The 11,568-nt window shown below is 32.1% G+C and overlaps 1 protein-coding gene across 4 annotated transcripts in view; it reads right to left on the reverse strand.

Annotated features, from left to right (window-relative positions):
• Positions 1-272: 272 nt before the first annotated feature.
• The window catches only part of LOC106470366 (protein bunched, class 2/F/G isoform-like), a 159,396-nt gene continuing 148,100 nt past the window's right edge, over positions 273-11,568 (reverse strand). For 2 of the 4 annotated variants that reach the window (XR_002613194.1, XR_002613193.1), the window contains 2 exons: positions 4,453-4,507; positions 3,382-3,404 (listed from right to left, as the gene is read on the reverse strand). Coding sequence is in view for 1 of the 4 variants with exons in the window: in XM_013930919.2 (XP_013786373.1) it covers positions 3,129-3,404; positions 4,453-4,507 (331 nt within the window). In the remaining 3 variants the exon portion in view is untranslated. Of the gene's footprint in view, positions 3,405-4,452; positions 4,508-6,749; positions 7,190-11,568 lie in introns of those variants that run through there. The other 2 variants (XR_001291490.2, XM_013930919.2) reach the window with 2 other exon arrangements.

Below are 11,568 nucleotides of genomic sequence, written 5' to 3' on the forward strand. Positions count from 1 at the left end.
TATAGCTTTTAACATTAACAATCCTTAAAAAATGATTGCATGCTATATTTAATATCACAATAATCAAGCATCACTGTGGCTTCTCAGTGAAACAAGATATTTCGCACACAGAAAAAAAAAATTATAGCAAAGTTCCAATATACACACTACTCAAGACTAGAGTGTGAGTAGAAAACAATTTATAATACAAGCAAGTACAATTAACAAAAACCTTGTCTTTTACTAAAACGTTCAGTTTTCACCTATTGATCCAGTAATTTCTGTATTGCTTTAAAATTCTGTTAATAAATGATGACACTAAGCATTCTACGTTCTTAAAATATATAGCTAATACTAATGTCTGTTTAGATACTCAATCATAAAGGTAGAACAGGCACTAATTATAACCAATCTCTGAACTAATCATTAAGTGTTTCTTTAGTTTTCTGATTTGGTACCATGGTTGATCAAACTTTTCTCTATTAATATTTTACAAAGACTTCTAAAAACCTTCTAGATGACTTTCAGTTTTAATAAAACATAATGAACACTAGACACAAGAATCAATCTAACAAGAGCTTCTTAACATCAAGTTTGACAAAAATTTCAGGATCTGGATTTTCTGGTGAACAATTTCTTGTTTACAAATGTAAACTTACTTCTATAATAAAGAAATGTCAGGTGCAAACATTCTATAAAACTAAATCTAGTTGACACAATGATATTTTTACTTTCTTTGATATTCTGTTATCACAAACATGTCATAATCACATATATAGCCACCCAAGAATCACTTTTCTTATCTTGGGAAGAAGTGGATTATAATCCTGGTATGGCTTTTACAAACATTATTCACACTATACTTGAGCAGAAAGATTACTTTTATTTAATTTAAATATACATGAATTAAATATTCAATACAGATAAAGTAGCATACAAAATATAAACATGGTCAGAAAATAAAAAGTAATGAAAAACTGTTAATAAGAACCACAAAACTAGACCTAATCTCCCAATCTTTTGAGAAAACAACAACAAAAAAAAAAAAAAACTTCATAAAGGTTAGATACAACTTAAAAATCCACCCTCGATAATGTCATTACATTCACTTATACTGTAATAATTCTTCATTTTAGTTTAGGAACAAACTACAAGGGTTTTACATTATTTTTATTCCAAAGACACGTCTCTGCACCAGTTTACAACAAATTTTACTTTTCATAATTAAATTTATGGAGTGTTGCATCTTAACAAAGAAGTCAAGATAAATGAAGTCTACAATTCATGCTACATAGCAGCTTTTGAAATATGGTATTTTAAAGAACTAAGATGTTTCACTTCCACTTGTATCAATATGCAGCCACAGAAACATCAATGGAGAACAGGGTGCCAGTACCATTTCCTTTCTCATGTAACTCAGTAACTAGTGCAGTTGCATCATGTTCAAGAATATTAATTCAAAGATGAATAATTAAAATTAGGCAACTGTTTCTGAGGTTACAATTCATTTCCCATTCCATAACACACCTACTATCCAAATAACAAATACCCAAAGCTTACCAAAATCTTAAAAAATAAAGGGATTTACATGATGGAACTAATCAGAGATGTAACAAGAGCATGAGATAAGCTGACGAGTCACAACCAACTTCTATAATTACACCGTAGTATTTTGTTCTGTATAATTTTTCTGGGTAAATTGCAAAGTAGCATAGTCTGGTGTACATTTAACATTGACAGTAGAACATACAAACATTTGATTCAATACTTAACTGGCAAGTTAAACAGGTACATTTTATTGATGAATCACATAAAACTAATTTAATGTGGTCTAACACTCTTGTATCTAGCATGTAAGTCAAAAGAGTGCTTACAAAGTTCACAAGAAAGTGAGCAAATTACTATGATTATTCTAACTTGTCAGTTACAGAGATAATTAAAAACTGACATTGACAGAAAGATCCCAATTTGTTCAAACGGGAAAAGAAGTAACTATGAAAGGCGTATGGACAAAGCTAGTGAAGAAATTGTACATCAGGACAATCGTATTTACAGTACAGAAAGGTATCCATAACAAACTTTCAAAATTATATGAACAATCAAAGATGTACAAAACTTTCATAATATTCCAGAACATCTAATGAGAACAAAAACTTCATTCTGAAGATGAAATGTTTAAATTAAAACACAAGGTCTGGTGATTATGACTTTAATGGAATCTAATAATTAGCATCAAGGACTGTATATCAGCAAGATTAATAAATATGAAAGGTGTTACGTTACTTTAATAATGAGAGTTTTGCAAGTCATGGAAAGTTATTTTTCATCTAAGCATCTATATAGAATGTGGACAGAATTGAAAAGTTTTCTTCAAATTGGTCTATTGTAAAGTGAAGCCTATATTTACACAATTTTTATATATATTTTTTTTTAAAAATCAGCTCATCTGGTGAGAGGTAAGAATCTGGAACCTTTTCTTTTTGTGAACGTTTTCATTTAAGAAACAAATACTTTTTGTTGACAAAAATACTGAAACCTCATTTATAATTTACTGGTTTATCTTATTTAATGTTCTAAGCAGTTGTTTCTATAAACATGAGTTAAACACCATCTAGTGAGACAGCTTATTTTAGGTAAACTTTCTTGAAACTGGCAAAAATTCAAGTATGCTTAGTAGTGTAGTAAAAGTTATAAGATAAACTGGAAGATCAGTTAGTTTTTTATCTATGCTGAATAATGTTCAAAAGGACCAATAATTGGAAGAAAACCTAGTTAACTGGTATAAAGTTATAAGTTATACAGAGAGAACCATGACTCATTTAGAAATGCTTCACAGAAAAACCTGCCCCTATTTTTCTTACTGTCTTGACTTCCACTATAATTAGACATTCTGGGATATGGCAGTAATATACATAATTTTCCTTTAGATATTGTAAATAGCCTAACCAACAATAAATCATTCCACTGACTGATTTTCTACAGCAACTACGTTGTTTGTCTTTTCATTTGTTCTATAATTTCCATCTCCTTCATTTAATTATTCCTATTAACCATGCAGCTCTCACACACACACACACACACACACATATACTATCTTTTATTAATATTTACAATCAGGAACTATCTCTGTCCATGCTTTAGCAGGGGGGTTATGTAGAAGAATTCTGATGCTGGGGATGACCTGTCAGTGAAGCCTGTGGGTGGGGTGGAGCTCCCACAGTAGATGTCGGTGGATGCTGAGACTGTGCAGACACATGAGTTACAGATTGGGACAGTTTGTTCAGAGTTTCCTGTGAAGCATTAGCTTTTAAAATGCCATTTTCATATTCAAGCTGGGAGATCTTTTCCAGAAGTTCTCCAATCTTTTCTTTCAACACATCTACTTCTTCTCTCACAGCAAACATCAGGTGACTCTTCACAAGGTCCTGAAATAGCATGTATAATTAGTTTGCTAGCTTAATCATAAGCAAAAATGGAGATATTAAATATCATATTGTATTTTAAACAGTGGCCTTGTTGAAATAATAACAAGCTTTTAACTTAGATTAATTCAGTTACAACTTTTTTAATGACTACAAAATTGGGGGTACGTTTAAGTTCTGTTCCCGAAACACTAAGGTTTACGACCTCGAAATGCAATACAATTTGGAGCAAAACTGAAATTGGATGTTAGTAAAGAAAGTAATGAGAACTTCAACAGTTGAAAATATTCATATAGTTTTATTTTAAGCAGTGTTACTACCTTCTAATACAACGTTTGTCTTTAAACAAAACGAAATATTTCCATTAACAGTTTAATACCAAATATTATTATTTTTTTACTATTTAATACTCTATAATTAAGTTTTCACATCCAGAAAGCTTAAAAGTCTACATTTTATTCAAAGGAAATACATACCCTTACATTATTTAGCTATAGATTCACCTAATTGGTAAGTATAAAACCATCATTAAGTTAACATTATAGTTAATTAACACAGAATAAAAGACACCTAATGAATGTTGTTCTTTAAGCTTCCCTGTTTGAACAAATTTTGTTTCATTTTCTTAAAGATGTAACTCACTACTTTGTAAGAAACTATCAAATACTCTGATTTTAACCTACCCCCATAACTACCTTAACACATCTGAGCATTTAGTTATTTTCACAGTTTAATTGTGCAGTATATGAAAAAGTTTAGTTGACTAAGTTAATTATCAAATAAACATCATGGTGAATATTATTTTAATGCAACGAACAATTGCATTTCAATTTGCAGAATTGTTAGGTATGTTCACTCCAATGTTTCACACCAAAAAAAAAAAATTCTGTGGTTCTACCACTACTGTATCTTTATTAGAATTTTCATTAAAACTTACTAGAATGTGTTCCTTAAAAGTTCCTGATTAATGCTACAATTCCACTGTTCCCATACATATTTTTTATGGCTATTTATGTTCTAGATTCTTAAAAACGTAATTAGGCAAACTTACCATGGCTTGTTCAATCTTGTTGTCTATGGCTACAGTACTGGATCCTGTAGAAGCACTATAAAGAAATAAGATTATACTGTTATTTCTCTCATGATCCTTATCTATAAATACCGAAAATTTCATAAACTCTGACAATACATTTGATGTTTCATAAAGCAATTTGTTCTGTTGCAAAAGAAGTCTACAAACGCTACACACTGTCCTCAAAACAACTTTTTTTTTATGTTAATCATGAAACATTTTAACTTGTCCATAACAAAATTCTATATTAGAAATTAAATACAACAGGTCTCACTTAAGCAATGATACTTCTCAAAAACAAGACTATGGTGTAAAAAGTAAATTCAAATTTGTTGTATGTCCAGAACCTACGAAGTGTGAAAGCATACTGACAAAAGACTCTTATGACATAACACATTAACAAAGCACGAAGTATTCTCTTCAAACCTGAAACCAATAAGTAAACCCATCCAACTCCAGATCCGTTGGCACAGTGCCAGAAAACTCGTTTAGACCATATGTGCATGAAGTGCCTAGAAAAATCGATACTTGAAAACATTTTTAGTAAAATATTATCATTCTTTTCTGTTTTGGACAAATCTTTATTCATACGTTTACAAATGGTTGAATTGACTCGTTAATCTCACATTTTCGGTCAGTTACACTTCCACAGCCAATAGTGCCAAGTTGGAAATAGATTACAGCACTCTATCGTAATAAAAGTCTTCGGATGCAAGAGTTTCATAAATTAGCTAATGCTTCAAATCTCAATTGCCCGGTGTAATTTCTGTCTGTTTTAGCACAATGAAAATATCAGTCACAAAACGGCAAGATACAAGAAATGGGTTCAGACTCTGAAATATTACACGTTTTGCTTTAGGTTTTTAATACACAAGCACTTTCTTCAAAGACCTTATTCTAAGTAAACTGAAAGACATTTTCAATCGTTCAACAACTTTAAATAAATCAACCGAGAAAGCTGTGTAATCTGCCTTCTAATCTCAATAATCCCATACTAATTAAAACAATGTCATCATATAACATTTTTGTTGTGTGGTGGCGGTGCCAAGGACCCGGAAATAGATGGTCATTTTGCTTGAAATCAAAAAACTTTACAAATGGATAAGTCTGTATATTATGAAATATTACAATATTCAAAACACAGGTCAAAAAGCCAAGAAAGAGTAATTAAAAAAAATACTGATCGACCATCTCCTTTCTGAAATACGTGAAAAACAAGCCTATGTAAGGTACCTAACGAAAAACAAAATAATTCTGAATACTAATTATTTTATTAACGTATAGTACACATATTGGGTCGAGTAAACACACCTACTTCTGGTCACGTGCTGGTACTAAAGCGAATGATAAACTAGATCCAATTGTTTTCGAAAAATAAATTTTATTGGTGAAAATTACACTACACAACTATAGGCCAAACTTCAGATATACATATACCAAACACATAACTTAAAATTAGTATTACATAGATTTTAAGTATTAAAAAGTAACAACTAATACATAAAATTAAGATATCGTTAGTTTCAAGAGCAAGATATTCTAAAATTACCCAGAACTCTTACCTTCTATGAAATATTACTGTACATAAGTTAACAGTATGGGTTACAAACCAGTGTACACTTAAAATCAATCCTAGTATATAAAATTTGAACCAAGCAATTTCTTCTTTAGCAAACTGACAAATTGAATGCTCCAGTAAGTTCGTTTACCTCTAACAGTACCACTACTACTACTAGTAAGAGCGCACAATTTCCGTTCAGGTGAGCGTTCGTTGCCTATCAAAGACAAATATCCGCAGATTTCTCCTCCTTCAGTTTGGACACGCTTCTCCACATGATGTTCGGCAGACACCAAGTTCAAAATCGATCACATTCATTTTCTTGGTAATACATTAACACTGACTAAGGTGAAATACTGCTTCGCTGGAGAGTAAATAAAGCTACTGATTCCGCATAATTTATGAAAACGTCAAAAAAAAGAAAAAAAAAAAGAAAGGATAAACTCAGTGACTGGTAACTTTTATTAACACGACGTTCTACATTAAAGCTAACTAAAAACGTGAAGAACCAGCCTATCCTGTGAAAGGCTTAATTGTCGTACTGGTATTACGATCATGATAGATCAACGTTAAGCCTACACCCAGCATCTTCGAGTTTTATTACTAATATTAAGTTAATACAATCAGTATCACAACTTATCAACATAAATTAACATAATCTAAATAAACCAACTCATTTATGTCTTACAGAATACATCACCATAGCTCAGTAACAAACCTTTCATACACAATGTATTATATAAAAAAATTAAGTAGTTCAGGTTCCCTTGACAAAAGGCATTAACTCTATCCACGTCTGATGTGTTACTCGCAACAAATATGGCGTCGCCAATATAACGATCCAGCTTATGTGAGATTGCGTGTCTCCTACTCGACTACGAACAGGATGCACAGGCAAAGCAAAGAGACGCTCCAAAATACCGGCTTACATTGTTCCCTCCCCCCTGAGCTGTTGCTACGGTTGCTAACCGGCAGGGAAAAAAAGATTGGCTGTCAGCATACGTAGTAGGCTATATATATATATATATATATATATATACATACACGCACAAGGTATGTGTAAGTAAACCCTTGTTGAAATAGGCACTCATTTAGTTTTTAACTTAACAGCAGAAACTAAATTATGCACTTCACATACTGAAAAATACATTAAGGAATTTAAAATAAACAGTTTTGACTAATTTTTCACATAAGAATTAAATAATACTTTACCAGTTACTCGACAGTAGCAACACACGAAAATATTTTTTTTTTAAAATGAAGTAACAGAACAGGATTATTCAGTACAAATGTGATCAATACATAATCTTATCTCGATCATTTGAAGTTTAAAAACAATTTAAAAAGGAAACGAGAGCTTTGTAGCGCAAACTAAAGATGTTCAGTTTTACTAGCATGCGCGGGAGTTTCGGCGTTTGTAATAGTTTTCTTACATACTATATAAACTACTTTGAGTGGTCTTTAAATAAGTCAGTTTACGACACTGAGAATACCATAATATATAATAAAAGACGATCTTGCCTAAACATACTTCGATTTGACTATTATGTTTTATTTCAGATGTCTAGTTATTATAGATAACAGCACATTTTAAAATTTAATGCGTAAGATTAAACTAACTATCGATGTTCTTTAGGGATTTAATTTTGGTTATTATCAGTTAAAGAGACAATGAAAGAAACTTACAATTCGATTTTAGATTGTGTGTATAATATAATGGTCTACTTCAAATAATCACTACTTTATGGTATAGTAACTTTAGTACAAGGTATAAGGCACAGAAATGAAACACATAAACAAGTTTACACAATGGGCTACCTGCAGTCTGCTCACCGCGGGTATTGAAACTCGATTTTTAGTGGTATAAGCCCTCAGACTTTGTCGCTGAGCGACCAGGGACTAACAAATGAAATAAAACAGATTTGTGAAAGAGGTTTTAGCATTCTGACGTACAATATTAATAAAAAATGTTTCGTAGTTGCATGAAGATATATATTTTTCAATTTACTAACCAACTTTTGTGCAAAACATTGCAAACACAAGTAATAGAGGCTACAAAACTACCCTGACCTTGAGTTTTCTTAAAGTCTCTGATTTTAATCCTCTATTCAAGATCAAGGGCAAATATGCTTTATCAGTGTTACCGCCTACAATTACAAGATACACATGCGCACGTACATCACTGAAATAAAATGACGTAAACAAAGGTGCAAGGAGTATGATTAGCATGCAATCCAGTATTTGCACGGCGAAGCTTTAACACAACTTCACATAATCCAATTCAACACTTACTTAACAATAATATATTTCTGTTTTATTTCGCTGGCTTTTTCATGCCTCTAAAACATGCTATATAATCATACAAACGTATCACTGAAACACAATCAATAACTTTTAACAATATGCAAAATGAATAATAAGAAAACAATCCCACGATTCACAATACTAAAACGCCAAATTAAAATTTAATAAAAAAAATGCGTAACTAAGTATGTATTATAAATAGATAACCTGGAATTTCATACAAAAAAGTATCTATATAAATATAATAGTACTGTCTGTTGTCTGTCCATGTAACTACTTTGCAGGGTGTGATGGATCTTCACCAAAACAGGTGTGGAGGTTCATTGGGAGATACATACAAATTTTCAGTTTTGTATTTTGCGTTTTGCGGTTTTTATAGATGGAACTTTGACAAATTGGGTATGGTGATTCATTGGGTTCATGAGGAGATACATACAAAATTTGTTTTGCGGTTTTTATGGGCATTTTTTACCACTCCCACACCTCCTGTGGATGGATCTTCACCAAATGTGGCGTGAAGGTTTGTTAGTCCATGTGGAGATACATGGAAATTTGTGGTTTCACATTTTGTGTTTTGCAGTTTTTATGGGCGTTTTTTACGATTACATATAAGGGAAGCAGCTTTTCATATCCTAAAATAATCTTTCATTAATCATGAATTTACATAACTTCCGTCCAGGAGACGGGTACTCCAGCTAGTCATTTAAATAAAACAAATTCAAAGATTTATAGCACAACATTTGCTTGTAAATAAGCATGACGTTATACTGCTAATAGAATAGAATTAAAATATTTAATGATGTAGTTTAAGATCCCAAGCAAAAGAAGGCCTGAAGAGGATTGCCAGGTGCTACTCTGAAAACCTCCTAGCGATGAGCCATCTTCCCCTATTTACAAAATACCTTTCCGAGAGGGGGAAGGTTGGATATATATATTATTGACAGTCCCGTTCTATTTCTGATAAATTTTTAAGTTCCCTATTAATTCATACGAAGTTAAAGACTACTGACAATATTAACTAAAGTACAAAAGAACTATGTTTACTTTTGGAAGGGCGAGGGATAGAGTGTAAGGCGTGACTTAATGACAAGTACTATTGGTTAGTGAAGCAGTCCACTGTTGGAAACCAGGCTTCAAATTTTAAAAGATCACGGGAACACTATATGAAATTTCAAAGGAGATCACTAAAGAGTAAATGAAATACTCCCCATTTTTATCATAACATCAATTTGATTTCCTCTTCACTCACATGTCCCCTCATGAGTTAGACCCTCCTCCCCAAGAAATGGGGGGTTTACTTCCCACTCTGGTAACCATAGGCCTGAACTAAGTATCGTCCACTTACTGAGTGTTTAGTTTCATGCTTAATTTTATGAGCTGTACAACCATCGAAACAACGTGCCTATCAATCGATTCCAATGTTTGTCCTTTATACCTGTACACCCATTGTGTCTAATTCACATTTGCAATGGCAAAATGTTAATACATGTTCTACCATACAATCTATTTTAATACGTAACAAAAGGGTTATGTGCCACTTACTAATTATGAATTTCTTATTTTAACGTTAACATTTTTCTAACGGCGATTGATCATTCATTCCTTCGTATACCAACACATTCGCACATTGATACTTCAAACTGACTAATAGCAATGTAAAAAGAGAAAATAATTAGGGTCATGCTAATTTTACACCTGCTACCATCTAAAGACAGTAACTACTGGCGACGAGACGTAAACAAACGATAGACAAATAAATAATGTAAATTTGTGGTATTGTAATATATATATATATATATAGTGTTCTGATAATGGGCCAGTTTTCTCATTCTTTGCAGATCCGTGTTTATCTTACGTTTCCACTGCCTTGTTCAGGGTATTCCTGGGAAGGGCTATTTATTTGGCATATATGTTATTGTAGACAGATCTGTATTACCAAGTCCTGTATGTCTATTATGTTCCTGAACTCTAACTTTTGTTGATTGTTTTGTTTCTCTAATGTATTCGAATTCACACTGATAAAGGATGTTGTAACTGATGCTTTCCCTCCCCATTAAGTCGCTTAGTGGTTTGATGTGTACTAGTGTGATTGTATCGTGTTATGATTTACGAATAAATACTCTTATGGCGTTTATGTTATTTAATTACCTTGCTTGAGAAAAGTTTAAACAAAGGAAAATATACTTAAAAGACCTTGTTTAATAAACCACATTTGTCTAGAACAGATATAGTCTCTTTCATCGTGGTAAGTGTCCAATATTTGTTTTTCTCATCTCAGCAGAATGGACTATATTTACATATTAAGTATAACGTACTGTGAGTTTTTCTTTCTTTGCTCATTTCTTTAGTTTTACCAAGTAACAGCAGTTTACCCACGTCAAGATCTTAGCAGATGATTATATGATGCAAAATATGCTTATTTAGGTTTGTCTTCATATACTGACACATTTATTTAGTTTGTTTCATGACAGGCCACAGTTGCGGGGGCGTTATATTTTGGAGCACCTGTATATTTTGAATGTCTATGAGTATAAGTAGACTAAGCATACACGAGGTGCAACTAAAAATCTTTGGTGCATCAATATGTCAGTTAACATTATGTTGCCAAAATACAAGTATTTCAACACGTGGTTTTAGAGAAATTAAAAACATAAGTTTGAAAAGTTTGTAATGCATAGTGGAATCCTGGGGCATAGACTATTATAATACATACCATGATTCAAATCCATATATATATTAACATATAAAATCATGACACTGTGCTCAATATTGTAGAAAACATGGTTCTTGTAGAGTTATGCATTGTAAAGTTTCATCTCGGTAATACGAAAGGAAATCATATAAATGTGTTTTTCTAACACAGACCTGTAACTAGACAAAACACTGAGTATTTTCGAGTTGACTCTAGCTCACAATCAGTAATTTGTTTTTTATAATGGTGTTTAGAGGAGAAAGATTTGTACAACTTTTCCAACAACTACAACCCTCTGTATAGTTGTTGAACACTTAGGGAGATTAAAAGAAAACTACCAGTACCTTACTTGCATTTTTATTTCTCCCCTTTTCATCAATCTCCTCCTTAACCCTCCTCTGTAGATACCACTGATAGTCATATATTAAATAGTTCTCTCATCCAAAGCAACATTTATCAATAAAATTGAGAAAGTATCTAACATATATAAAAGCCAGTGTGTGTTACGTCATGCTTGATTTCTCGAAATAGGAGGAGTCAT

The sequence above is a fragment of the Limulus polyphemus genome, unplaced genomic scaffold (genome assembly GCF_000517525.1).
Source record: "Limulus polyphemus unplaced genomic scaffold, Limulus_polyphemus-2.1.2 Scaffold103, whole genome shotgun sequence".
NCBI lineage: Eukaryota > Metazoa > Arthropoda > Merostomata > Xiphosura > Limulidae > Limulus > Limulus polyphemus.